Source organism: Kogia breviceps, chromosome 2 (genome assembly GCF_026419965.1).
Source record: "Kogia breviceps isolate mKogBre1 chromosome 2, mKogBre1 haplotype 1, whole genome shotgun sequence".
NCBI classification, from domain to species: Eukaryota; Metazoa; Chordata; class Mammalia; order Artiodactyla; family Physeteridae; genus Kogia; species Kogia breviceps.
The window spans coordinates 7,144,413-7,167,648 of NC_081311.1; the positions used below are offsets into that span (position 1 = coordinate 7,144,413).

The 23,236-nt window shown below is 55.6% G+C and overlaps 1 protein-coding gene across 19 annotated transcripts in view; it reads left to right on the top strand.

Moving 5' to 3' along the window:
• CTBP2 (C-terminal binding protein 2) overlaps positions 1-23,236 on the top strand; it is a 162,403-nt gene that overhangs the window by 123,026 nt on the left and 16,141 nt on the right. Inside the window, exon 1 of one of the 19 annotated variants that reach the window (XM_059053991.2) lies at positions 1,755-3,413. The exons of the other annotated variants lie outside the window; for them this stretch is intronic. Within the exon in view, the coding sequence (XP_058909974.2) occupies positions 1,919-3,413 (1,495 nt within the window). The 5' untranslated portion in view covers positions 1,755-1,918. Of the gene's footprint in view, positions 1-1,754; positions 3,414-23,236 lie in introns of those variants that run through there. 19 annotated transcript variants of the gene reach the window in all.

The window sequence follows — 23,236 nt, forward strand, 5'->3', positions numbered from 1 at the left end:
CTCGGTAGCCATTTGGGGGTCACAGAGCTCTGGCTTTGGGGGACCAGTGCTCTTTGGGGAGTAACATCGGATTAAACAGAGCTTTTGCCCCAAAGTTTAATATGCACTTGCTCAGGATGAGCGGGCACGCTGCCCTTTTAAACCGTCTTGCGCTACCGCGTGCCTCTGGTTCCCGGAAATGGGTACTTTCCTCCTCACAGTAAATTTTCAGCGTTGCTCATTCAAAAAAAAAATTTTCTTTTTTAAACAGTTAATTCTCTTTAGCTAAAGATTCTAAGTTGCATCTTAGGTTGAGGGACATACGGGTGAAGATGAAACACTCAGGTTTAATGGCTGCAAATATGCAAATTGTCCCGTTTTTTAACGTTCTAACTGCACACAGCCCTTGTAGCCTCACGATTCCCAGCTTTTTGTTTTCGTTGTGAATTCTTTGTCGCTGAACCCGCGGTTGGAAGATCCCGGTCCAGTCTGTGGTGGTGCTTCTCGGGGACGTGTCTGTATGTTTAAGAAAATATTTTAATGCTCCTGTGTGGAGCTTTCCTTTATCTAAATAACTGCTGTTCTTTGCATTATTGCACCTAAAGTCCCCGGAGGACTATGTAAAATCTTAATCGATGGGAACATGGAAAATGCTCCCCGAGATCTGAGCCAGGCCAAGCTTGCTGGAATTCTGCTTTCCTTGCAGACAGATTTAAAGGAAGACGTGCCTCGGATGCAGCCTCCTCCCTCCCAGCTTTGGTTCATAATGCTGGGGTTGAGTCGTTGACCTCTGTTGCAGTCTTAAAATGAGAAATTCTAGGTTACACGCGTGGGTTGTTTTTCTGTCACCGTTGCTGTTTTTCCGGGCAGTATGAAAGGATCTGTGTTTTACGATAATACGGTCAAGAATGCATTTGAACTTGAGCAATGTAATAACTTGCTGGAGACGCATAACCAGAGTCCTCTCGGAGCCAGATTTCAATACTGGCGAAGCATCGGGCGGCAGACCTGGCCCATCTCTTGGGGAATCTCATGCTCTAGAACCGTGCGAGACTTTTTCTTTTTATCCCGCCTGCCTGTTCACATTTAATTTGTTCTTAGCCGTGTGCAATGGATTAACATTTCATCAGGGTAGATTAAGAGTGAATCGACATTAAAGCAGTCTTTTTCTATTTTCCTCCTGTCACTGTTAGGCGATCAGAGGCGGGGGTGGGGGCACTTTCTGGAGGGGGAGGGAGCACTCGTCCAAAAAGTGCCCTGGTGAGGATGGGGGAGATAAGCCGGAGCTTCAGTGTGAAAATAATTCCCAGTTGCGGGTCGCAGGCCTGGTTGGAGCCCGCAGCCGGTTTCATCAGTCTAACGAGATGTCACATGGAACAAAAGCTTTAGGAGTTTTATTTAGCTCCTAATCCGCACGCTGAGAGAGCTGAGGTCCATGTGAGCGCACCAGCCGGGAGGGGGGCCCTGCGGGCTGGATGCAGCCTCCTTTCTGGGACTGAGCCGTAAAGAAAAGACCTCTGGCGCTACCATTGGAGAGTGAGGCAAAGTTACCGTGAGTGTTATGTTTTGTCTACTAAGGTTTCGGAGGATTAATAATTTAGGCCATACTTTGAAATAGAAAACCTACAGTTGGTTGTTCCTGCTGTCTTGGAAGGGATAGAATACAGCCAGGTCTGGTTTTGATGTATGTAATTGAAGATTTGTAAAGAAAGGCTTCCTCCTCTGCCTTGGCCGCAGTCATTTTTTTTTTTTTCCAATGCCGGTTCCCAGCAGGCATATAAATATCGGTCGATCTCAGAGCTGGGATGCTGCCGGGTGGTACGAAGGCCCCTGGGAGATCGCTGAGGCTCCGGGGAGGAGAAGCTCCCTGACGGACAGAGGCGGAGAGGGACCTTGGTACGAGTACGAGCGGCCAAACCCTGGGCTGCAGGATGTCACCATGCCTGGGGCCGCCGAGCCTTGCCGCTACCGGGAGGCCTTCTACAACTCGGTGGCCGGAAGGAAGAGCTCCGTTCCCGACTTTGCCTTTTACGACAGCAGACAGGCGGTGATGTCAGCTCGCAGGGCCCTGCCGCCGCGGGATTACTACAGCGACCCGGCCGGAGCCGCCCGGGCCCCCAGAGAGCCTCGGCACCATCACGACCCGGGAGCTGGCCAGCCGCTGCCCGGTTATGGAGCGCTGGGCGGCAGGATGACATGGGAGCCGGTGCAAGGCCGGGCCCCTGTCCTGCAGGACACCGGTCACCTGTACCGGGAGCCCGGAGGTAAAATGATCCCTCAGGGGCAGCGATCGCACAGCGAGGCCCCATCGCCTGCGCGGTACTCGGGGGAGCTGGCCGACAGCAGGTTTGGGGCGGAGGCGCCCGCCTACCCTGCCAGGCAGGTCTACAGCGATGCGGGTGAGAGGCCTGTGGATTCCGCCACCGCTACCAGGCAGGTGGCCCCCACGTGCCTGGTCGTGGACCCTGGAGCGGCTGCTGCTCCCGAGGCCAGCCTGGGAACAGGCCTGGGCACCCTGGACCGAGGCTACGGACCTGCCCGGGAAAGCGTCTACCCCAGGACGCCTTATGAGAATTGCGAGGCCGACCTGTCCGCCTTCCAGGGGCCCGGCGGAAGCAAGAGGAGCGCGATGCCCGAGTTCCTGGCCTTCCTGAGGGCGGAGGGTGTGGCGGAGGCCACGCTGGTGGCCCTGCTGCAGCAGGGCTTCGACTCCCCGGCCGTCCTGTCCACGATGGAGGATGCGGACATCAAGTGCGTGGCGCCCAACCTGGGCCAGGCCCGCGTCCTGAGCCGCCTGGCCAGCAGCTGCAGGACAGAGATGCAGCTGCGCAGGCAGGGCCGGGGAGGCTCCCTGCCCCGGACGCGCTCCAGCAGCTTGAGCCACCGAAGCGAGCTCCACGGTGACTTGTCTGGTCTGGACGCCTCGGCCCTGCGGCGCCAGCCGGCGGGGCCCCTGCAGGCGACCTCCCCCCAGGCTGCAGATGTTGCTCGCCGCCCCTCCAGCGCGCCATCCCAGCATCTCCTGGAGACCGCGGCTACCTACTCTGCCCCGGGGGTGGGTGCCCAAGTCTCCCACCTTCCCTCCAACTCTGGGTACAGCTCTCCCACACCTTGCGCCCTGACAGCGCGGCTGGGCCCCACGTACCCGCCGCAGGCCGGGGTGGCCTTGACTAACCCGGGCCCCAGAACTGCCTACTCCACGGCGTACACGGTGCCCATGGAGCTGCTGAAGCGGCAGCGCGGGGCGGTGGCGTCTCCCCTGCCAAGCTCCCACAGCAGCCCCCAGCTCCTGCGGAAGCCCAGCGTCCCCCTGGAGCCCTCCACCCTGCTGCCGGCCAGCCAGAGCCTCCACACGCCCCAGTTGCCCTACCAGAAGGTGGCCCGGCGGACGGGGGCACCCATCATCGTGTCCACCATGCTTGCACCGGAACCAAGTAACGCACCCTCTCCCCGCCTTTCCTCGTTGGGGACGTGGGGGGGACAGTGGGGGCAGAGATTTGAGCACAGGACAGTAGGTCCTCGTGTTCCTGTGGCTCTCTGGCCAAGCCCGGAGAGACCAACACCCCCCCCCCCCCCCCCCCCCCCGCGCGCCCGGACGTGCTCACGCTTACACACGCTCCGCCGAACCGGGCACCACGGCCAGCTGGCAAGGGTTCTCTCGGGTGAAACAGATTTGTGGTTCAGGCTGACCCACTGGGATGGCATTGCCTCCCCTTTTCTCTAGTTGAGCTCAAGCTGATTTGTGGATTTCCCTTTACAGTAAGGAAACACAACAGTGTTTATGGGAGAAACCCAGAAATCATTCAGAACAGGATGAAACCCTCAGCTCACGAGTGGTGGCAGTTTCTCCAGCTCGCGTCCAGTGGCTTTGGAGAAGGTGGGATATTTGTCCACCGCCTCCCATAAATCGTTCATCGCTCACTTGCCATTAGAGGTGCATTACAGTGTGGAAACGCACCTCTGAAGGGTCTACACAGTGTCAGAGGTAGAATTAATCACTGCAGAGCTAAAAACGGGTGTGCTTCCAGAATTGTGTGTTAAACAAAGCAAGATGTTGAAATCCCTTAGAACTCCCTGTTTCAAAAACAGACTTAGCCTCACATATTGGAAAACACGGTTGGGAATTCTGCTTACTTGTAGGGAAGAATATATTTCCAAGTTGAGGAAGGAGAGAAGGATCTTAGCTGTTCTCTTCAAAACACGAGTCAAGTGTAATTGAATGCATGTGTTTCCCTGGGCATCTGGATAAAGTTCCAGGTGGACATCCTCTGAGCAACACTTAAGAATTTTTATTTTGACTCTAGAATCTTTCCTGGCCATTTCTTTCTTCCTTTCTTTCCCCTTTCCTCCCCAACATAGTTTAGAAAACTGAATCTTTTTTAAATGAATTTTTTTTTCCTGAATAACTAGCATTATAGGGTGGAGATAGTGGGACGAAAATCGTGGTTAAAAATAAGATGTACCTTTTTGAAAATACCCCTTAAATAGCCATGCGTGGGGACTGGGAGCCTGATCTTGCAGCTCTGAGATATTGCATTAGGGTTACCTGTTATATTATTGGTGAAGCCGGTGATGATTTGGCTACTCATAGAGTGAAATGGCTGTTGCTTTACATGCTGACATCCACGCGCGTTTCTTTCTTATTTCCAAAGGGACGCTGGTTGGATTTTTCTGTTGTCTCTCCCTGTAGATTGTGGTTTTGTCTCATGTATGGATTTTCTTTTTAAGTCTTATCATAACATTTATTTGACTTTTTTTTTTTTTTAAATCAGTGTGTGACAGGAGGAAAGTCAGACAGTATTTCCCAGGCCCTGTGTCTTCCCCTCACAGTCAAACATTCTTTCTTTGCAACCAACTAATTTGCATGGCGATGACATTTGTTGCTTCAGTAATTTCATCTGATAATGGCTGGGCTTGCAAAGCGGATCTGAAAACATATTCCTTAATTATGTGTTGCTAAGCAACGGGAGGGTTTGGTCATAATCATAGAAAGATTATCTCCACTCTGAAGTCCTGGAAAGGTTTTGCTTAAGGAGGACCTGTTAAATTGCCTTCTTTTCTTCTTTTTTTTCTGTTTATTTTGCACTGCCTTCTAACAAAAACAGTCGCTGTTATTTGGGTACAGGGGTGAGGGATCTTATTTAAGTTGTTTGGAGTGTGATTGTTAACACACGGTTTTGCAGACCGAGGGATATTGATTTTTGTTTCATTTGCATGGCAGCAAGCCAGTGCCAAGAAGTCTGCAGTCAGAAGTCTGCCAGCAAAACAATTTCTCTGTCAGATGATCTGTCCCGTAGCAGTGGTTCCTCTCATTCCTTCTCGAACGTTCAGTGTGTCATCGTAGCCCTCCCCCGAAAACAGTGTGTCAGGGACCGGGGTAGGAGCTTGGCTTCCCCGGGAGCTTTGAGCCTGGATACATGGCATTTTGTGTGGCAGATTTCTTGAAGCCAATAGCCAGATTGGGATCTGTTGGAACCTACAGTCCATAACATCCACGGTTAAGGAAACCACTGGAGACCTCGGGTCTAGAAACCTGAAGCTCACAGGGGCAGCCCTACCGCTGCGGCTGCTGAGCTGAAACGGGAGACTGCGATCTTTAAATCCAGATCAAGCCGCCTTGGACATTTGGGGCACAACCAGCATGAGTAAATCTTCATTCTGGTTTTTGCTTAACTTACGTGTTTCCCTCTGATCTGGAGGGGCAGGAGCTGCCAAGAGCTGGGCTTATCTCCTCTCTCCCTTTGGAGGGGTGATCTGAGTGTTTGCAGTGGGTGGGTTGTTTGTTTTTAAGTGCTTGGCTTTATTTTTATATGCTTTGGATATTTTAATTTTTTCATCATTTGTACATCTTTAAAAGTGACTTTCCATTTACAGTTATTACAAAATATTGGCTATATTCCCTGTGTTGTACAACACATCCTGGAGTAGATATTTTAATTTATATTTGCTTTTCTTGATCCATGAACTACCTGCTTCATCTTGGTTGGCTTTGTTGCTATAAATACCAGGCTCCTGTTTGCTAGTCCCTGGGCCGGGCAGTGGAGGGTGACCAGGGCAGCCCCCAGCCCCCGGGATGCGGGATGAGTGGGGCCGCGTGTCAGAACCACAGGAGTATTGGTACCCAGTAGATCTGCTGTCGTTTACACACTGACCTGCTTGACTGGGGCACAAGCTGCGGAACCTTCTGGCAGCGGCTCTAACCCAGCGATGCCCCCTCGCCCCCGCGTCACATGGTATCGACCTGGCCAAGGATTTGCCGTCGCCCGAGCCCCCCCCGTGCCGGGTGCAGTCGGGTACATCGTGTGAACAGCACTGCTGCAGCCGTCTTCATGGTTTTGTCCTCCGCGCACACAGCGCCACACACGGGCTGCAGGGGCCTCAGAGCTTCCAGCGTGAGAGATGCAGCCCCAGCCCGCTCTCTTTCTGGCGCTTTTCAGTTTCCTTCCAGGCATTTTTCTCGATTAAGTGCATCCGTGACCCCCATCTAGTTGCCGGGGGCGCTGCCCAAAGACCCTTTGGGACAGGACAGGACAGGGGTGTCTGCAGCCCATTTATCCTGGGGTTTGGGAGAGGCTGGTGGCGTCACAGTGTTATCTGTCGCCAGAGCTGGCCACTCGCGTGGCAGTGTTTGATGTGACACTGGTTTCCAGCCCCGTGGGAGTGCACGCCGGGTCTCCTGGGTAGGAAACCCCGTCAGAACCAGAATGGAGGATCGTTCCTGTCGGGCCCACGCACGCCTGGTGATTCTGCCCGTGTCCTTGCCTTTGTTTTTGAAGGTCCCTCTGCACATGAAGATCTGTGCAGGGGAGCGGGGTCCAGACGAATTCCCTGGTTCTGAGGGTGATGACCCTCAAACCATCAGCCTGGAGGGGGCCCTTGAGGAGGGAGGACCCCCTCCCGCCAAGCCAACTGATCACACCCGTTCCCCACCCGCAAAGCAGAGCCAGCCCGAGAAGGGTGGGCTCAGCCAGACCCCCGCACGTCAGTATGTGGGGACCGTGCCCCTGAGCTGGCCCTGCAGAGCAACGGGATGGAGACGCCAGCTCTTGCGCTGTCAGGATCCTGCAGCCTCTGCCCAGGGAGACGGACCTCTCCCGGGCTGCGGTCCAGGGTAGGGTTCCTGAGCACAGACCCCTGGGGGCTGGTCCCCTCGGCGCTGCTGCAGCCCCTGCTGTGCTCCGGGCTGGGGGTCAGATGTTTGGTGCTCACAGGTGGACGCACCCCAGCCTGGGCTTCAGGTGCGTCCCCCCGCCCTCCGCCCAGATAATACATAAAAGAACGGTCACTGCAGAGTGTGAGACAAGGGCCAGGATAGGGACACACGTGGGGAGGCTGCGGCCCTCGGGGAAGCATCCCCGAGGAGCGTGAGTGTGCTGAGGGCAGAGCTGAAACTCCAGAATGACAGTCAAACTGCAGACGTTGCGGCGGGGCTAAGGGAGAGGACGCGGCCCAAGCCAGCGCAAGGGTGGCTGTCTGTGTGGGTGTGGCCCGAGAAGGCTGTGGCGGCCCCCTGGCTGTTGCCTGGTGACTCCCTGGAACGGGCTTTCTTGAAGAGTGATGTACCTCCGTGGTCAGGAAATCCTAGCCACGTGGAGCTGGCAGGGGACTCGTCCAGGGTCACCCAGCAGGACTCGCCGTCTCCTCTGGCCGGGGCCCCTCTCCCCAACAGTCTCCCTTCCAGATGGAGCCCGGGAAGGAGCCATGTACTTCCACGGTGATGACAGCTAGGCCATTCCAAGTAAAACACCTGAAACAAGTCCAAGGTCGATAAAATCGACAGGCTTTTGTTCTGCTTTTGCACTTGGAGGGTCTTTCGGGCTGGCCACTGGGTGCGTGGGTTTAGAGTGCAAGGTCGCCCTTTGGTTGGTTCCCTCGTCTTCCCTTCCTCACTCAGGGTGCCCCCCCTTGCTGGGCCAGCTTTGACAGTGGTGCTTTTATCCTTGTCATTGTTCCTTGGTTACCTCTCGGGCCGGGAGGCAGGACTCTGGCTTTGGTGCGCTCGGCTCAGAGACTGGGCTTATCCCACAGCGATCTGTCCCTCAGAACAGCCTCCTCTGACCTTTTGGGTTGGACTTGGTCCTTCTGTCCGTGGAGGACAGCATCTAAGTAAGCTGTGGTGTGGTGGCCTGGAGGCGTCCCAGGTGCTATCTGTGCCAGGGCAGAGGGCCACGCACGCTGCCAGGCCTGAGTCACAGAAAAGCTTAACGGGCCTTTCACAGAACTGGGTATCGGGACCCTCCTGTCAATTCGCCTCTTCTGTGACACCCCACCCCTAACCCTGATGGCTCTGAGCCCCTCTGCGGCGGTGTGTATCGGTGATCGTACACGGAGTGTGATCTGTGGGGACCTGGGTTTGGACCCCAGTTCTCTGCCTAATAATCTGGGAATACCTCCCCACCGCCCCCCTGGCTGGTGAAACGGGCTCCCGGCCACTTGGAGACTCTGAGGCCATTGTAGGTTGGCTGCGTAATGTGATGTGAGACACAGAGAAGGTGGTTAATGAAGCTGTCCCTTGCTGTGCTTTCCTGCGCGTTGGTTTAAAGGAACTGACCTGTATTCTCTCAGAGGAAGATGGGGGGCTGAGACTGTTGCTGGACGCCGGCCAGCTCTGCCCAAGCCCCTGTCACCAGACCCTCTTTGTGTGGCCTGAACAGCACCAAGTTGCCCGGCACAGGCTGGCCATGCCTTCGCCTCTCTAGATGGGCGTTCAGCCTTCCAGTTTCACAGAGTGGCTCTGAGTAATGAAGAGCGGGGCCTCACTGGCCTCTGCCTTCGGGAAGTGGCCTGTTGGACGTGGCTTTGGTCTCTAGGTAACAGTTCTGTGTATTAGTATCTCTTTCCAACCCCGAACTCCTCCACGGATGATTGCCTCTCTGAAATGCTTAGAAGAGGTGGCAGTCTCGGCCACGGCGCCAGTGGATTTTCTAGGGGACACAAGCGCCTGCGCCCAATGCACAGATGGGACGAGCCTCGGTGCATTTATCTGCCCAAGAAAAGGCAAAGCCAACAGAGCCCCTCTCGCCGCATCACTTCTCCACGTGACCCTTGCCCTTGAGTGTCCAGTGCCCACTGGGCTTCTCTAGCTTACGTTCTACTGGGTGGACCTGGGTGGGCCATGGGGCCCAGGAAGCAAAACCCGAAGCCCTCACTGGCTCTTGGTATCAGACACCTGATTGGCAAATATTTTCTCCCATTCTGCAGTTGTCTTTCTACTTTCTTGATATTGTCCTTGAAGCACAGAAGTTTTCATTATGATGAAGCCCAGTTTATTTTTCCCCCCCTCTGGTTGCTGTGGTTTTGGTGTCATCGTCCAAGGTCATGAAGATCTGTGTCTCCGTTTTCCTCCTACGAGTTTTGTGTAGTGTTAGCTCTTACATTTAGGTCCTTTTGAACCATCCTGAGTTGACCTGAACCTGCAGTGAGGTAGGGGTCCCACTACATTCTGCTGCCTGTGGATACTCTCTTGTCCCAGCACCGTTTTTAAAAGGGAAAAACCAACATAGACTAACATGGAAGATTTTCAGGTGTTTGGAACCTATTTCTTGTCCCTAAGATTACACAAGGCAAGAATTCTAAAGCTGTTTGATAGGCTCTTTGCTAGTACACGGGTTTTGTTTTGTTTTGTTTTGTTTAAGCTTATGAAAGGGAAATAGTGCTTTAATCCATAACTGATCAGCCCTTGTTAGCAATATAGAAGCTAAATGTGCTTGAGTTAATGTGCTGCTGGGTGTGTTTTACCCACCTCTGAGGCTGGCTTACACAAAGGACTTTTTTAGTTGTTTTTCATGTGAAGGGGCGAAAAAAAGCCAAGACTGTTGACTTTTACTTGCTCCCGAACAGGAAGGTACAGGGCAGTTAAACGTAGCCAAACAGTGGCGCTCATCATATGAATAAAACACCCTTTGCCAAATTGTTAGGAGAGCCTAGATTCAAACCTGTAAACACTTGTCCCTACTGAGAGGGTGGGCGGTTCCCGGGGATGCGTTCTGAGTGCTGTTGAGAACTGATCCCAGGAAGGGTTTGCAAATGTGAGCGGAACAGCTTCTTGTTTAAACGTGGGAGAGCTGGGTGAGAAGACTCTGGTGCGGAGTTTGTACTAGTAAATGAGGGCTCTGGGCTGTGCTCCCAGGGACGGGAGGAGAGCCGGAACTCACTCCGATGCCTGTGTTCCAAGCGCAGCTGTGTGCAGTGCTGGTGAGGCCGGTGGGGAGCGAGTCCTCCGGATACTGGCTTGGTTAGGAACACGTCGCCCCCCGCAGGGCTCAGAGGGAGCTCCTGGCCCCAAGTTGCCCCCGATACGCCTCTTGCTCTCTACCAGGACCGGGGCTGGAGAAGCCAGCCTTGAGTGCATCTAGGACTCACCCAGCCCAATAAATAAGAGTAAATGTCACCATTCTGCAGCATTTGACCAGTTATCTCATCTGAATTCCCAGGAAGACTGTAGGTGTTTCCCCTTTCAAGATGAAAATTCTGAGGCTCAGAGAGGTTAGCACTCTTCCCCAGGTCACACAGCAGCAGGACAGGGATTTTGGGGGCCAGCCTGTCTGACTCCAGACTTGTGCTTGGTCGCTGTGTCATGATGAACCACCGAGCACAGCACGTTAGGACAGCATGGGAAACTCAACAGTGGTATGAAGTCAGGGAAGGGCGGGGGACACCAGCCTATGCTGGAAACCAAGGTCCATGTCAGCAAGAGGACGAGAAGAGGGTGATTCCAGAGTAGGAGTCCCAAGGTGCTCTGAGGCTCACTTCCCCAAGTGTGACATTGGGAAGATGGACCTGCTTACCCCTCAGAGAGCTCTGAGGACCACGTCACGTGGGCTGGCCCAGGCTTTGCGCAGGGGTAAGCTCAGTGTTTGTGTGGCCCCAGGGGCACCTACTGGTGCTTGCCTGTCCCTAGCTGGTACCCTGCAGGACTGCACTTGAATCCACGCTGCTCTGTTGCAGAGCCAAGCCCCTCTCCTCTGTACTGTGCTGCCCTCTGGGAGAGTCAAGGAAATTAATTCTTCTGTGTGATTAAATGGAATGTAAAATGTTCTTTGGTCCTAAGAGGATTTAAGCCTGGCTATCAGGAAGAGCTCTAACACACACAAGGGTAAAACTGAGTGGATGGAAAATAAGCGCAGGAAAAGATGAAGCTGGGTGATAAGGCCAGAACTCAGCACCCTCTGCAGTCCTGTGCACAAGGACAGGTGAGAATTTCACTCTGAGCTTCCTAGCAACCAAAGTAAAGAGGGAAATGAGATCTCTTGAAAGATTCACATTGCTCCTAAGATGGGACCGATGAGCCCTTATGCTCAAAAAAATCCTTTTTCTGAGCAATCACGAGCTGAATTTCTCCCCGCCTCAACAACATGTCCAAAGAATCAGCATCCGCTCTAGATGTGCAGTGTTCCCTCCCCATCATGCCTCAACCTACACCCTCCCATTCACAGGCTCTACTACCTTGTGACAATTTCCTGCATCTCATCTAAAAATTTTGTTAAAATTTTTACCAGGGCCTTATCCAGTCGAAGTTGATTAAGCTCACAGGTGCAGGCTTGGGGCCTGGCTGGGCTTCTCCCGCAGCAGACAGCTGACTTCCTCTCCAGGGTGTCTGCTGCTTCCTTTAGCCCAGCCCCCGGTGGGCATTGCCAAGTCCACAGGGAAGTGGCGATTCTTCTCAGTTGAGGGGGCTCTGCCTGGGGAGCTGAATGCTGTCGCCAGCAGCCCAGCCTGAGCCGGTCCCTTCCCCCTCCATCTCCGGTGCTTAAAGCTCCCCTCTCAACCTAACCGGCTTTTCCGGCTGGGGAGTTGTCTACTAAATGCTTTACATTTGAAGGAATAAATATGACTTTGTGATGGGTTCTAGTGTTTTCCTATGAACTGGGCTTTGAGCCTGGATCGCTTAAGACATAAAGTTACAGAGGAAAAGAGCAGGGCGGGGACGTCCAACCAGCTGTTGCACTTGGGAGAATTAGCCTCCTGGCTGCTCTGGGGCCTAAGGGCAGCACACTTGGCCTCTGGCCTGCCGGACAGCAAGCCTGTTAAAGGGTCCTTAAGAATCACTTTCCTTTTGGGTTTTAGAGCCATAGGAAAAACTCAGTTACCCGAAAGCCTCGTGCTTCTACCGTCTCCGTCCCGGCCTTGGTGGCTGCCATAGCTAAGAAGCAGGGCGGTATTTTGTTTTTATGGGCCCTCGGTCCAGGCAGTACAGTTAGAAAAATAAGCCCGAGTCTGCTAGGCTCTTCCAGTGGCCTTCAGGGAGAAGGGCATCTTGTCTGTTCCTTAGGGGCCCTGGTGGAGTCGGTCCGTGTGATTCCAGGTGGCTGGCCAGCCAGCGAGGCAGCAGCGCAGGAGGGCTCGGGGCGTGGGGCACGCGCGTAGGCCGGCCTGCTCTCCTAGTGACGCGTCTGCTGCGGCCCCCAGTCGACCTTGGCCAGGCGAGCCTGGAGGGCCGGTGTCGTTCCACTGCTGCTTTCTGTGCTTTGGAAGGAAGGGCCCTTGCAGGCACCAGGAAGAGTGGAGTGTCCTCAGCCTGGTTGGGGACCCCCTCCAAGGGGTTCCCCGGCCCCAGTCTGTGCCGAAGCCCACCTGCTGGTGCCAGGCCCCTCCAAATGCTCACCTGGAGAGGGGTCGGGGCAGGCGATTTATGCTGTTAGTGGGTTGACCACGGCCTCCCCTGGTCCCACCAGCCCGGCATGAGCCCATCACAGAGCAGCTGGTGGCACTCAGGCCAGCGTGTGGGCCTGCAGCGCCTGCCTCTGCCAGACTCCTGGCGTCCGTTTGTTCTTTTCTCGTCTTTATTTCACTTTATTTGTCTTAAACATCCCCTTCTGTTGTTGCCATGGCACGTTTTTAGAACTTGAGAAATAAGTGAAATACCCAGTGGCCTCTGCTAGCGGTCCCCACGCCGTGGGCAAGGCCTTCCTGGAAGTCCCCGGGGCTCAGAGGCTCAGCCCGTCCCTTCTCAGCCCCCGGCCAGGGGGAGACACCGGCCTGGGCTGCTCGGCTTCCCTGCCCAGTGTCGGGGCTCCAGGCAGGGCACGGATTTCTGAACAGCCCCCGCTTGGGGGAGGCTATGGGTGGAGAGCAGACTCTGTGTGCCTCGCATGTGGTCCTTGGAGTTGCTGCTGAGTTCGGCGTTGATAAGAGAACCAGCGATTGCTCCCCCATCCGGGACGATGCTCTCAGGGCAGCAAAGCACAATTGCGAGAGGAGACGGTGACCCAGCGGTGCCAGCAGGGGTGGCTTTTCCTTTGGCGTTGGCCACACACTCCCGAGGACGGGCTCCCGGCACCGTTAATGAGCTACTTGTTAAATGAATCTCTGCGCAGTAACGAAGGGGGCCGAGGAGGCTCTCTGGGCAGGGCCCTGCGGGGCAGGCCTAGCAAGGTCGCCCAGCGCTGGTGGCGCAGGGCGTGGCCCGCGTTTTTCCCCAGGCTGATTGAAACCTCAAGGAAACAGACAGGGTAAACTCGCTACTGGCTGCGGGGTTTTTCTAGCAAGATGCTGCTGTGAGGAGCTCTACCCTCTGAGGCCTGATGGCCCGACGGGCTCTGCAGTTACTGTTTCGAAGGGACAGACTGTGTCCTCCCTCCGTCTGAGGTGGTGACTGGGTGTGAGAGGCCCGTGACACCCAACAGCTGTGGGTCACCTGGGCCCCGGCTCTGTCTTGTCCACCTGGCCCAGAGCTGGTCAAAGCTCAGTCCTCTGAGCTCATCCAGCCCCGAGGCCCTGAGGCTCCAGTGCCTCAGCAAGCCCTGCCTGGCCAGAGGCCACCTCCAGGTTGCTTCTCGTAAGGACAGTTCTGGAAGGCACGTTGAGCCCTGGCTTAATCCTTTAAGGGGCAGAGCAGAGGTCAAGGGCCAAGCTGATATCTTCTGGACCAGGTTTCTTATCAGCCAGGCTCACGGGTGTGGCTCTTAGGACTTGGCGAAGTGAGTATGTGTCCCTGAGAGTGGCTGGGGGACGGGGCCGTGTACTCATGGGTCACTATACCCCCTGTGGGGGCTTTGACTTACCTGGATGCAGCCTTCCCGTCTCCATGGCCCTGAGGGCTCCGGGGGCAAGCAGCAGCCCGGAGGGACTTGGGGTGGGCCCTGGGCACGCCTCCGCTTGGGAGGAACGGAGGAGGGAGGGGCTTTGCCTCTTCCCTGGCACCACGGGATGACAGTGCCTGGCAGCTGCCACCCCAGTGACGGACAAATGCAGAGTGACCCCAAAGGGGAAGGTCTGTCTCTGCCGTGAGGAGCAGCAGGCAGTGGTTCTTGATTTGTGATTTATGAATTCGCAGCCAAGCGTCTGTAATTTGTAGGCGAGCCAGTGCCGGGGTCAGAGGTCAGAGGGGGACCTGAAGACCTGCCTCATCCCTGCTGAGGTGACGGCCCCTGTCTGTCATCGGAGTGGGTGGGTCCCAGGGCTGGGCAGGTGGCATCTGTCACTCTGTCAGTGTCAGGTGTGTGCAGTTTGATCCCCAGGGAGATGTAGGGGTGACCTGTGATGTCCCCGATTGTCCGCGGTGAGCCCTGGGGTTGAGGCTGAGCCGCTGATGTGAGACAGACCTGGCCTCTCCCACGTGGTCACTCTCGTGACCTTGGATGAGCTTCTCTCACCGCACAGTCTGCTTCCCCGTCGGCAGCGGCCGACCTCAAGGGGTTTGTCTGACACAGGGTTTGAATGGGAAAGTGCAAGGGAAGCACCCAGCACAGCAGCCCGTCTGAACAGGCGAGAGCCAACGGGACTGGCTTCGTCTCTTCGTCCTGGTGCCCCGGGGACAGTGTCCCCGTACCTGCTCGCCGTCGCCCGGCTACCCAAACCTTGGGTTGCCTGTGTGGGCTGGTTTGGGGTGTGTAGGTGATTTTATTGATGCAATGAAAGTGTGCAAGTCAATGAAGGAAAAATGTCTCCGGGCAGCGGTGCCAGCTGCGTGACTTACTACTTTACAACTTGAGGCTGGTCTCGGGTGTTTCCCAGCTCCCAGGCACGTCACTGTCCAGTCTGGTCTGATTGCTGTGGTGGAGGGACCCCCTGGCTGCAGAGAGCTGTTTTAATCTGCAGGTGACGCTGAGTCAAGGGGCAGGGGGGGGGTCTCTGCAGCGAGCTCCAGAGCAGCTCAGGACTTGGAAAGCCGCCCTCGAGTTCAGAATCTCAGGGTTCCTGGCTTGTGAGCTTGGCCCAGAGTGGAGCCGCCACCACGGGGGAAGAGCAGGCCCTGGACGCCCACCTCACGGCCAGTCTCTGCCTCCGCCTCCTGCTGTGGTGCTGCTGGCCAGTGGCTGGAGGTAAGGTGGGCCCTGACCAAGGAGCAGTGGGTGAGCTTGGCTGGCTGAGCCCTGACTTTGGGTCAGCGGCCTGAGAGCCCCCTTTTGCCCTTGAGAAGTTCACGCCCTGTTAGCTGTGGTCTAGGGCGAGGTCCTGAGGCTCATCTCTTCCACGGGCTTGGAGGAGCTGCCATAAGGCAGGAGGGCCTGGGGAAGGCACAGGCCGCTGGGGTGCCTTCTGGCCCCGGCATTCCCGGCGGAGACAGGGCATTCCATCGGAGCTGTTGGTTGGAAAGGAGGCGCAGAGCATGTGCGCGCCCGACCGGCAGGGGCAGCTGAGGTTGTCCCCCGCCCCAGGCGTAAGCTAGCGGTCCCTTGCCCCTCCAGGGACTGTCGCCGTGTTGAGAAGCTTGCAGAGGTGGACGGGAAGCCAGTGGGTCCTCGCACCCGGGGATCTGCTGGTCCCCAAGCCCAGAGCCTCCAGCCTTTGCACCCAGGCCACGTCCCTTTATCCCTCCTCCGGTTTTGCGGGTCCACCCACGTGAGGCCAGGCCTTCGGGCGAAAGCAGGCCATGTATCACGTTTCCCCCAAAGTAGAAGCAGGGCCGAGCACCCTCAGCTGCTTTGAAATGTGTTCCTTGGCGGTGTGTTTGCTTTTCGGTGATGCCCTGCATGGTTCTTTCTGGCCCGGTCAGTTCTTTCTGGCCCGGTCTGAGTGCGTGCCGTTTGCCTTGCCCCCAGTGGGAAGCACCAGATTTCCAAACAGAACATCAGGCGCTTCTTCAGGGCAGAGGGGCTCACCAGGAGCACAAGAGGCTCCCTTGGGACTGGGGAGGGCGAACACTGAAGACCAGGAGCCACCCTGGAAAGGGTGCGTCCAGTGCAGCACGCCGGGGGCATGTGGCGTGCGTGAGTGTCTAAGAGAATGAGTTTAATCAAGTGATAAAGGGTTCTGGTTTTGTGCTTCAGCTCTGCTGGGCGAAGGAAAAGTATCTATCACTTTTCTGTGTTCCGGCTCCCCGGTGTGGTACGGACCCTGCACCGGTCAGGCTGCCGGCACAGTTTCCCCGGGCAGCTCTAAGGAGTCACAGTTAAAGTACAACAAATGCTTGTCTCTCTGGAGGTACGGGAGTTGTAGTCTGTCAGGTTTTCCTTAACTGGGTGATATGCGTCCCACGAGTCTAGGCCTCCGCTTAAAGGACGCGCCTCGGGCGTGCACGCCGCTGGGTTGGCGGCGTTCACCCAGCGAGCCTTGAGTGGGGAGGGGGAGCTCCCTGCCCAGCTCTTACCTGAGCTACAAGCGACATGGCCTGAGAGCATCTCACCTGAAGGCCGTGACTCGTGAAGATCCACGTTGTATTTAAGAAGCGAATCTACTTGTCAGGGCGCTCTGTAGCCATCTGTGGGCCGAGCCTCCAGCTGCTTTTGCAGAGGACACCAAAGTCAGGGCTGAGGAGTGGCTTCAAACCAGCCGCCCCCCAGCCCTTGCCCCCATGGAGCACACCCAGCCTTCCGGGAGCCCCCTTAGTGTGGGTCAACCCGAACAGCCCAGCCCCTGGGTGCTCAGAGGGCCCGGTGAGGCCACATTTCCCCACACTTGTGTTTTTTCTTAATAGCTTTATTGAGAGGTATAACTCAAACGCCTATACCGTTCCCCTCTCAGCGCGCCAGGGTGGTGGTGATTAGTATATTCACAGCTAAGCAGAGGAACCCGGCTTTAGAAGACCAAGTAGCATTCCAGTCGCTGGTAGTCCTGGTGAGGAGAGGGCTGCGTGTGCACTGCCCGCTGGGCTTCCTTCCTACCTGGCTGCGCCACTCATCACGGGGGCCTGTGGGCAGCGCCCGCACAGGCATACTTCAGAGATAACTTGGGTTCTGTGCCAGACCACCACGATAAGGCAAATGTCGCACATAAAGCAAGTTGCACGAACTTTTTGGTTTCCCAGTGCGTATGCGAGTTGTGTTTACGCCGTACTGTAGTCCGTAAAGCACGCAGCGGTGTTGTCTTTAAAAACAGTGTACGCACCTTAATTTAAAAATATGCAGGAAATGGTGACAGTAGACTTACTCAACACAGGGTTACCACAAACCTTCAGTTTGTTTTAAAAACAAAAACAGCGCGGTATCTGCAAAGTGCAATGAAACGAGATGTGCCAGTAGCCGCTGATACACACAGTGATGGCACGGCCACCTGCACTTTCCTTAAAAAATATTTCACTCCTTTTTATTCCCCAGTGCTAGTTTTCAGCCAGGTTATTCTGTCTTCAACCTTTAATCCCGCTGTGTTTCTAGAAGTACTTGACTTGGGGCTAGCGCTCAGTCAGGGTCGACTGAAAGTTTCCTGCTGGGCAAGGTTCTAGATGGCTGGGTGTGTTGACACTGCAGAGCTCAGGTTAGCTGGCCTGTGCTCACTCCAGAACTTCCTGGCTTCTAGGCAGCTGAGCTCAGCTGGGACTGGACAGTCTGTGGTGGCCTCCCCACCTCAGCTGGGACGGCTGGGCCCCGGCCCCAGGGTCCTTCCTCCCAGTCCTCCCAGCTCCCAGCTAGTCTCAGGTTCCTGTGTGAATTTGGATGGTGTGACGCTGACCCCGGAGGCCCAGCCCTGGAAGAGGCGCCACAGCACCTCTGTCGCTCTGCGTGGGTCAGACTGAAGGTCGAGGTCAGCACGTGTCCTGGGGCTGGGGAAGTGGAGCCCCCTCCTGGCGCGGGGAGCATCAGTCACGTTGGGAAGGGGGCAGGTGTCACAGACCATCGGGAACAGTGCCAGGTACAGGTGAGGTCCTTGCTGCGAGGGGGTGGGTGCAAACCCAGGCACCTGCCACAGAGCCGAGCCCCACTCTGGGGTCTCTCTCCCCTTCCTCTCCAGAAGCCCACCCTTCTCAGCAGAACGGAGGGCTGTCCCGGAGTGACTGAGGAGGTCTGCGGTCTGCTCCTGGCTGTGGGGACCTTGTGTCCTTCCCCTGGGGCCTCCCTACGTCTCCCCGCTTCTTTCCATGCTCCCGGTATCGGTGGGATGTGTGGAACGCTGACCTTCACCTTCCTTTACCCATTCCAAGAGGAGGCTGAGCGCACTTAAGCTTGGCCAGCAGATGTCAGCTAGCCTTGCAGGGCAGCCCTCAGGGCATTGTGGTCAACAGGGACTCTGAGGCCAAGAGTGCTGGGATCAATTAGTGATGCCTGCCATGAGCACAGAAGAGGAGTTGTGTATCTGCATCCGTCGTCCAGGTTTGCTTTACTTTCTCCTCTTCCTCAGCCCTGAACACACCAAGGTTCATCGTGGCCATTCAGCTCCAGGCTGCGTTGAATTTCAGGATGTTCCGATTTCAATTGTACCGTATTAAACAAGTTGCCTTCCACATCTCGGCCCTGATTGAAACTGACTTCATGCTCCTGTTTTTTTTTTTTAATTTTTAATTTAATTTAATTTTTTGGCCATGCCGCGTGGTTTGTGAGATCTTAGCTCCCCGACCAGGGGTTGAACCCAGGCCCCCAGCAGTGAAAGTGCCGAGTCCTAACCACTGGACCGCCAGGGGATTCCCTCATGTTCCAGATTTGAAGTACCTTCAGGAAAGCTGTTTCTTCCATAAGCCAGATTCCCTGTGTGTTTAGAGGTCCCTGAGGGAGCGTCCATGTCTGGTTCCTCTTTGGGTCCCTAGAACCAGGCCAGGCTCTCACATGCCAGAGCTTGGAGGGAAGGAATTGGGAAGGAATGAGGGTGGGTTGGGTCTGAGGGTCCACTTTGGAGGGGGCAGCCTTAGCCTACAAAGCTGATGAGCAGCTGACAGCCTGTGGGCCGACGTCCACTTCAGTAACTGCCCTGTACCTGCACCTTGGCCAGGAACCACACTGTGATTCTCTCAGGTCCTAAAGGCAGAAACTGCTCTTCGTCCTCAGCCTCCGGGCTGGAGGTACACTGTTCCTTGGTCATCACCTCCATCCCGAGACGTTTCTGCCCAAGATCCCAGGCCAGCAAGCAAAGGGCTCACTCCCCCTAGGGCCAGGCCTGGCACAGGCAGGAGGACACCTCCTGGAGCGGGGAGCTACCGGGTGCAAAACGAGACGTGAAAAGCGAGGCAACCTGAGAAAAAGCGGGTTGTCTGCTGTGCGGGGAGAGCATATCTGCACTTGACTGAGTTTTCAAAACCAAACTGCGGCCTGGCCACATCCCAGACTGGCCCGGAGGTGTGGGAGGGAAGTGGACACAGCTCCCTCGGCCTGGGAGAGCTGCCCAGGGACACCGCAGAGAGAAGAGAGTTTGTCAAATGGAAAGGCAGATAGCAATGTGGGAACAAAGATGAGATTTCCAACGGTAACTGCCTTTTTTTTTAACCTTAAAGTAGTGCCACACTTAGCAGCACACATTTTATTGATTGATTGATCGATTGATTGATTGATTGTGGTGTGCGGGCCTCTCACTGTTGCGGCCTCTCCCGTTGCGGAGCTCAGGCTCCGGACGCGCAGGCTCAGCGGCCACGGCTCACGGGCCCAGCCGCCCCGCGGCATGTGGGATCTTCCCGGACCAGGGCACGAACCCTCGTCCCCTGCATCGGCAGGCGGACTCTCAACCACTGCACAGCCAGGGAAGCCCCAGCACACATTTTTTTTAAAATATCTTTATTGGAGTTTAACTGCTTTGCACTGGTGTGTTAGTTTCTGCTGTATAACAAAGCAAATCAGCTATACATATACACATGTTCCCATATCTCCTCCCTCTTGCGTCTCTGTCCCACCCTCCCTCTCCCACCCCTCTAGGTGGTCACAGAGCACCGAGCTGATCTCCCTGTGCTATGCGGCTGCTTCCCTCTAGCTAGCTATTTTACGTTTGGTGGTGTGTATAAGTCCGTGCCACTGTCTCACCTCGTCCCAGCTTCCCCTTCCCCCGCCGCACCCCGTGTCCTCACGTCCGTCTCTACGTCTGCCTCTTTATTCCTGCCCTGCCACTGGGTTCATCAGCACTGTTTTTTTTAAGACTCCACACTTGTGTGAGCGACACCCATCTTACTGCGAATCACTGCCTTGCGGCCGCTCTCTACACCACCCGTCTCCCCGGACCACCCGTCTCCCCGGGGCGTCTGGGACAGGCATTGCCTTCCCTCACTTTCCAGAACTGCTTTCTGAATCAACTCCAGCCAACTGCAGAACATTTGTTGTTGACAGTTTAGAACAGTTTTTATAACGCGGATAAACATGTTTACAAAGCGAGGGAGATGCTTCACCCCGACGTGAGGCTCCGCAGCCTCCTTTCCCAGGCAGGATTCTGCCGCCGCAGGCCCCGGGCGGTTGGGTAGACCCCGCAACACAGCCACGTTTCCGAGTTGAAAGCCGAGTCTCAGACAGGGGCTCATTTATGTCCCAAGGTCAGCATCTGGTTCCTGGTTTGGCCCCGGTCACGAGTTGCAGCTCTCGGTCGTGGAAATGCAAGCCTGTGAAATACGCCGCTTATCGGACCCTAGATCTGGTTCTGCGTCTGGCCTGCTGGGGATGAGGCTGCTGAGCCCAGCCAGCGAGGGTCGAGCTCAGCTGCTTTGCAGGAAGTGGCCTTTTCATTGGGGGAGCGGCTGTGTGCAAGGGGAAGCTGTTCCGTGGGTGGCGGGAGACACGATCAGACCCTTGGGAGGTGGTTCAGGCTAGAGGGCTGCCGGTGCGGGCCTGGCGTGTCCTTGCCTGCCCACTCCGGAGCAGGCTGGGCTCCGTGCGGCTGCGTCTCCTCTCCCCGCGTGGCCACCTGCACGTGAGGATGGGAGCTGTGCAGGCTGCCTTCCAGGCCAGCGGGCCAGTCCTGGGAGCCGAGGATCCGTTTGCTTGACCGCTTCCAGAACCTCGTGCTAAGCGTGTGGGGCAGTTCGCCGTTTGTCTCAGGTCTTCCTAAGGCCTGCACGGGTCTCCCGTCTGTGGACCTTTCCAGGTACTTGTTCTGGCGTCAGCTGTCCAGGCGACGGGTGCCGCCCAGAGGATCCTGGCGACTGCCTTTGGGCAGCAGTGAAGACCTTTGGGTGGACTTGGGCTGTGTGGTGGGAGGTCCTTTTCCCTCAGTGGTCGCAGCCCCAAGTGTGTGTCCTTGGGGGGCCTCAAGGCGTAGTCCCGCTGTACGTGGCCAACCCCCGTCACGTGAGCAAGGAGGTGACCGTGCACAGGTGTGGCCATCCGCACATGGGACCGTCATCCCGTTATCCCAGCCAGCCTAGCATGGGGGTTTTGAGGCTGCTGTGGTGTTGGGATGCTTCGTAAAATCGGGTCCATTGTTAAAAGAGGGCTCTCTGGGGACTTCCCTGGCGGTCCAGTAGTTACGACTTTGCCTTCCAGTGCGCAGGGGGTCACAGTTCGATCCCTGGTCGGCGAGCTGAGATCCCACGTGCCTCGTGGCCAAAAAACCAAAACATAAAAACAGAAGCAATATTGTAACAAATTCAATAAAGACTTCAAAAATGGTCCACATCAAAAAAATCTTAAAAAACAAGAGAGGCCTGTCTGCCTGCTGGGTCAAACACGATGATTGCAGCCACTTTCCTTTGGGGTAAAACTGCTCAATAATTGAAATCTGAAAGCAGCAAAATCATGTCCCTGAGACAGTTCGGTTCTTGAGTTGCAAGCAACAGAAACCGACTCAGACCTCGGAAAATGACGCATGGTTCTGTGGGAAGGATGTCAGCTGAACTCACACGGTGTCCAGAAAGGCCAGAAAATGGGTCTCAGAAACGCCACAGGGCAGCTTTGCATGGCAGGGGCACGTCATCCCTTTTAGCCAACAGCAGCCCTTTCAGCCTGTGTTCCAAGAAGAAATCCGGTGCTGTTATCCAAATAAGGTGGCATCAAGGCTGGGTGGCCAGAAAGTTACCGAAGTCCTCCGTGGGGCCCACCCCTTTCCACCTTGGAATTCATGAGGCCTTTGCACTTGGCATTCACTGGACCGCTGGCCACTCTTGACAAAACTCCGGCATCTCAGCCCGGCGTCGTCTCTGTTTTCCACTGAGTGTGTCTAATTGCACAATTATTTGTGTGCAGCTGCAGCTCGAAGCAATACCAGGTCCGGGCCGGACGTCAGAGCTGGCCCGGAGCTGGGGCTCTGCGTCCCTGCTTGTGGCAAAGCGAGCCTGAAACCAGCAAGTAATTGACGCCAGGGGAGCCGGCTGAGCTCTCCACCCGGCAAAGTTAATGCTGGACAAGTTGTTGAGAGCAGAGCACTGGTACCCTTTCCTAGGTGTGTCCAGTTGCAGCTGGAATTATTCTGAATGGACACAGACAGAGTTCGTCAGTGGAAAGGGGACTGTAGAAAGGGAATACGATCATTTTGACTACAGGGCCACCAGGACCCTCTGACCCTCATTCGCAGGTGTTTCCTCAGATTCTGCGGGGTCTCTGGTGCTGTTTGAAGCAGTTCTCCTTGTTCCCTTAGCTTGTCTCCTTGACTGTAAAATGGGAATAAGATCAACCAGCATTGTGTGATTCCTACCAGTCTTGGGGTTTGTGGGGCTTGTTTCTTGGGGTCCTAGCAGTGTCTAGTAGTTGGTAGCCTAGCTTTTGATCACAGACCCGTTTTTCATGACTTCTCATTAAACGTTGTGCCTTGCCTTTCTCCCCTAAATTCCCTTGACCGTAGAGGAAATAGGGCTTCTCCCTCCAGCCTGAGAGCCAGCCCCTGAGCTGGTACCCCATTTTCCATAGTCTCTGAAAGGGTCATTTGCCATCTTAATGCCGTAGCTCTTAATCCATAATGTGTCAATTCTGTTCTAATACACTAAAATTTTTTCAAATTGTTAGAAGCACTGAAGGATGTTGATGAACGTGAGGTGAGATTAAAAAGTCTAATTGCAACTTCATCTTCCCAGCATTTCCTGGGGTCTTCTGGGTACCTCTGTCCCCGACTCCAGCAAGACTGTAGGGACAGAGGGTGCTGGGCACGGTGGCTTGAAAGTAATTTGGATTCTACGGTGTGCAGGTGGCTGAGTCCCTTCTGGAACTGAAGGGAAGGAGCATGTATATACGGTACGGCCTCTTTCTTTGTAGAAGCAGACCTT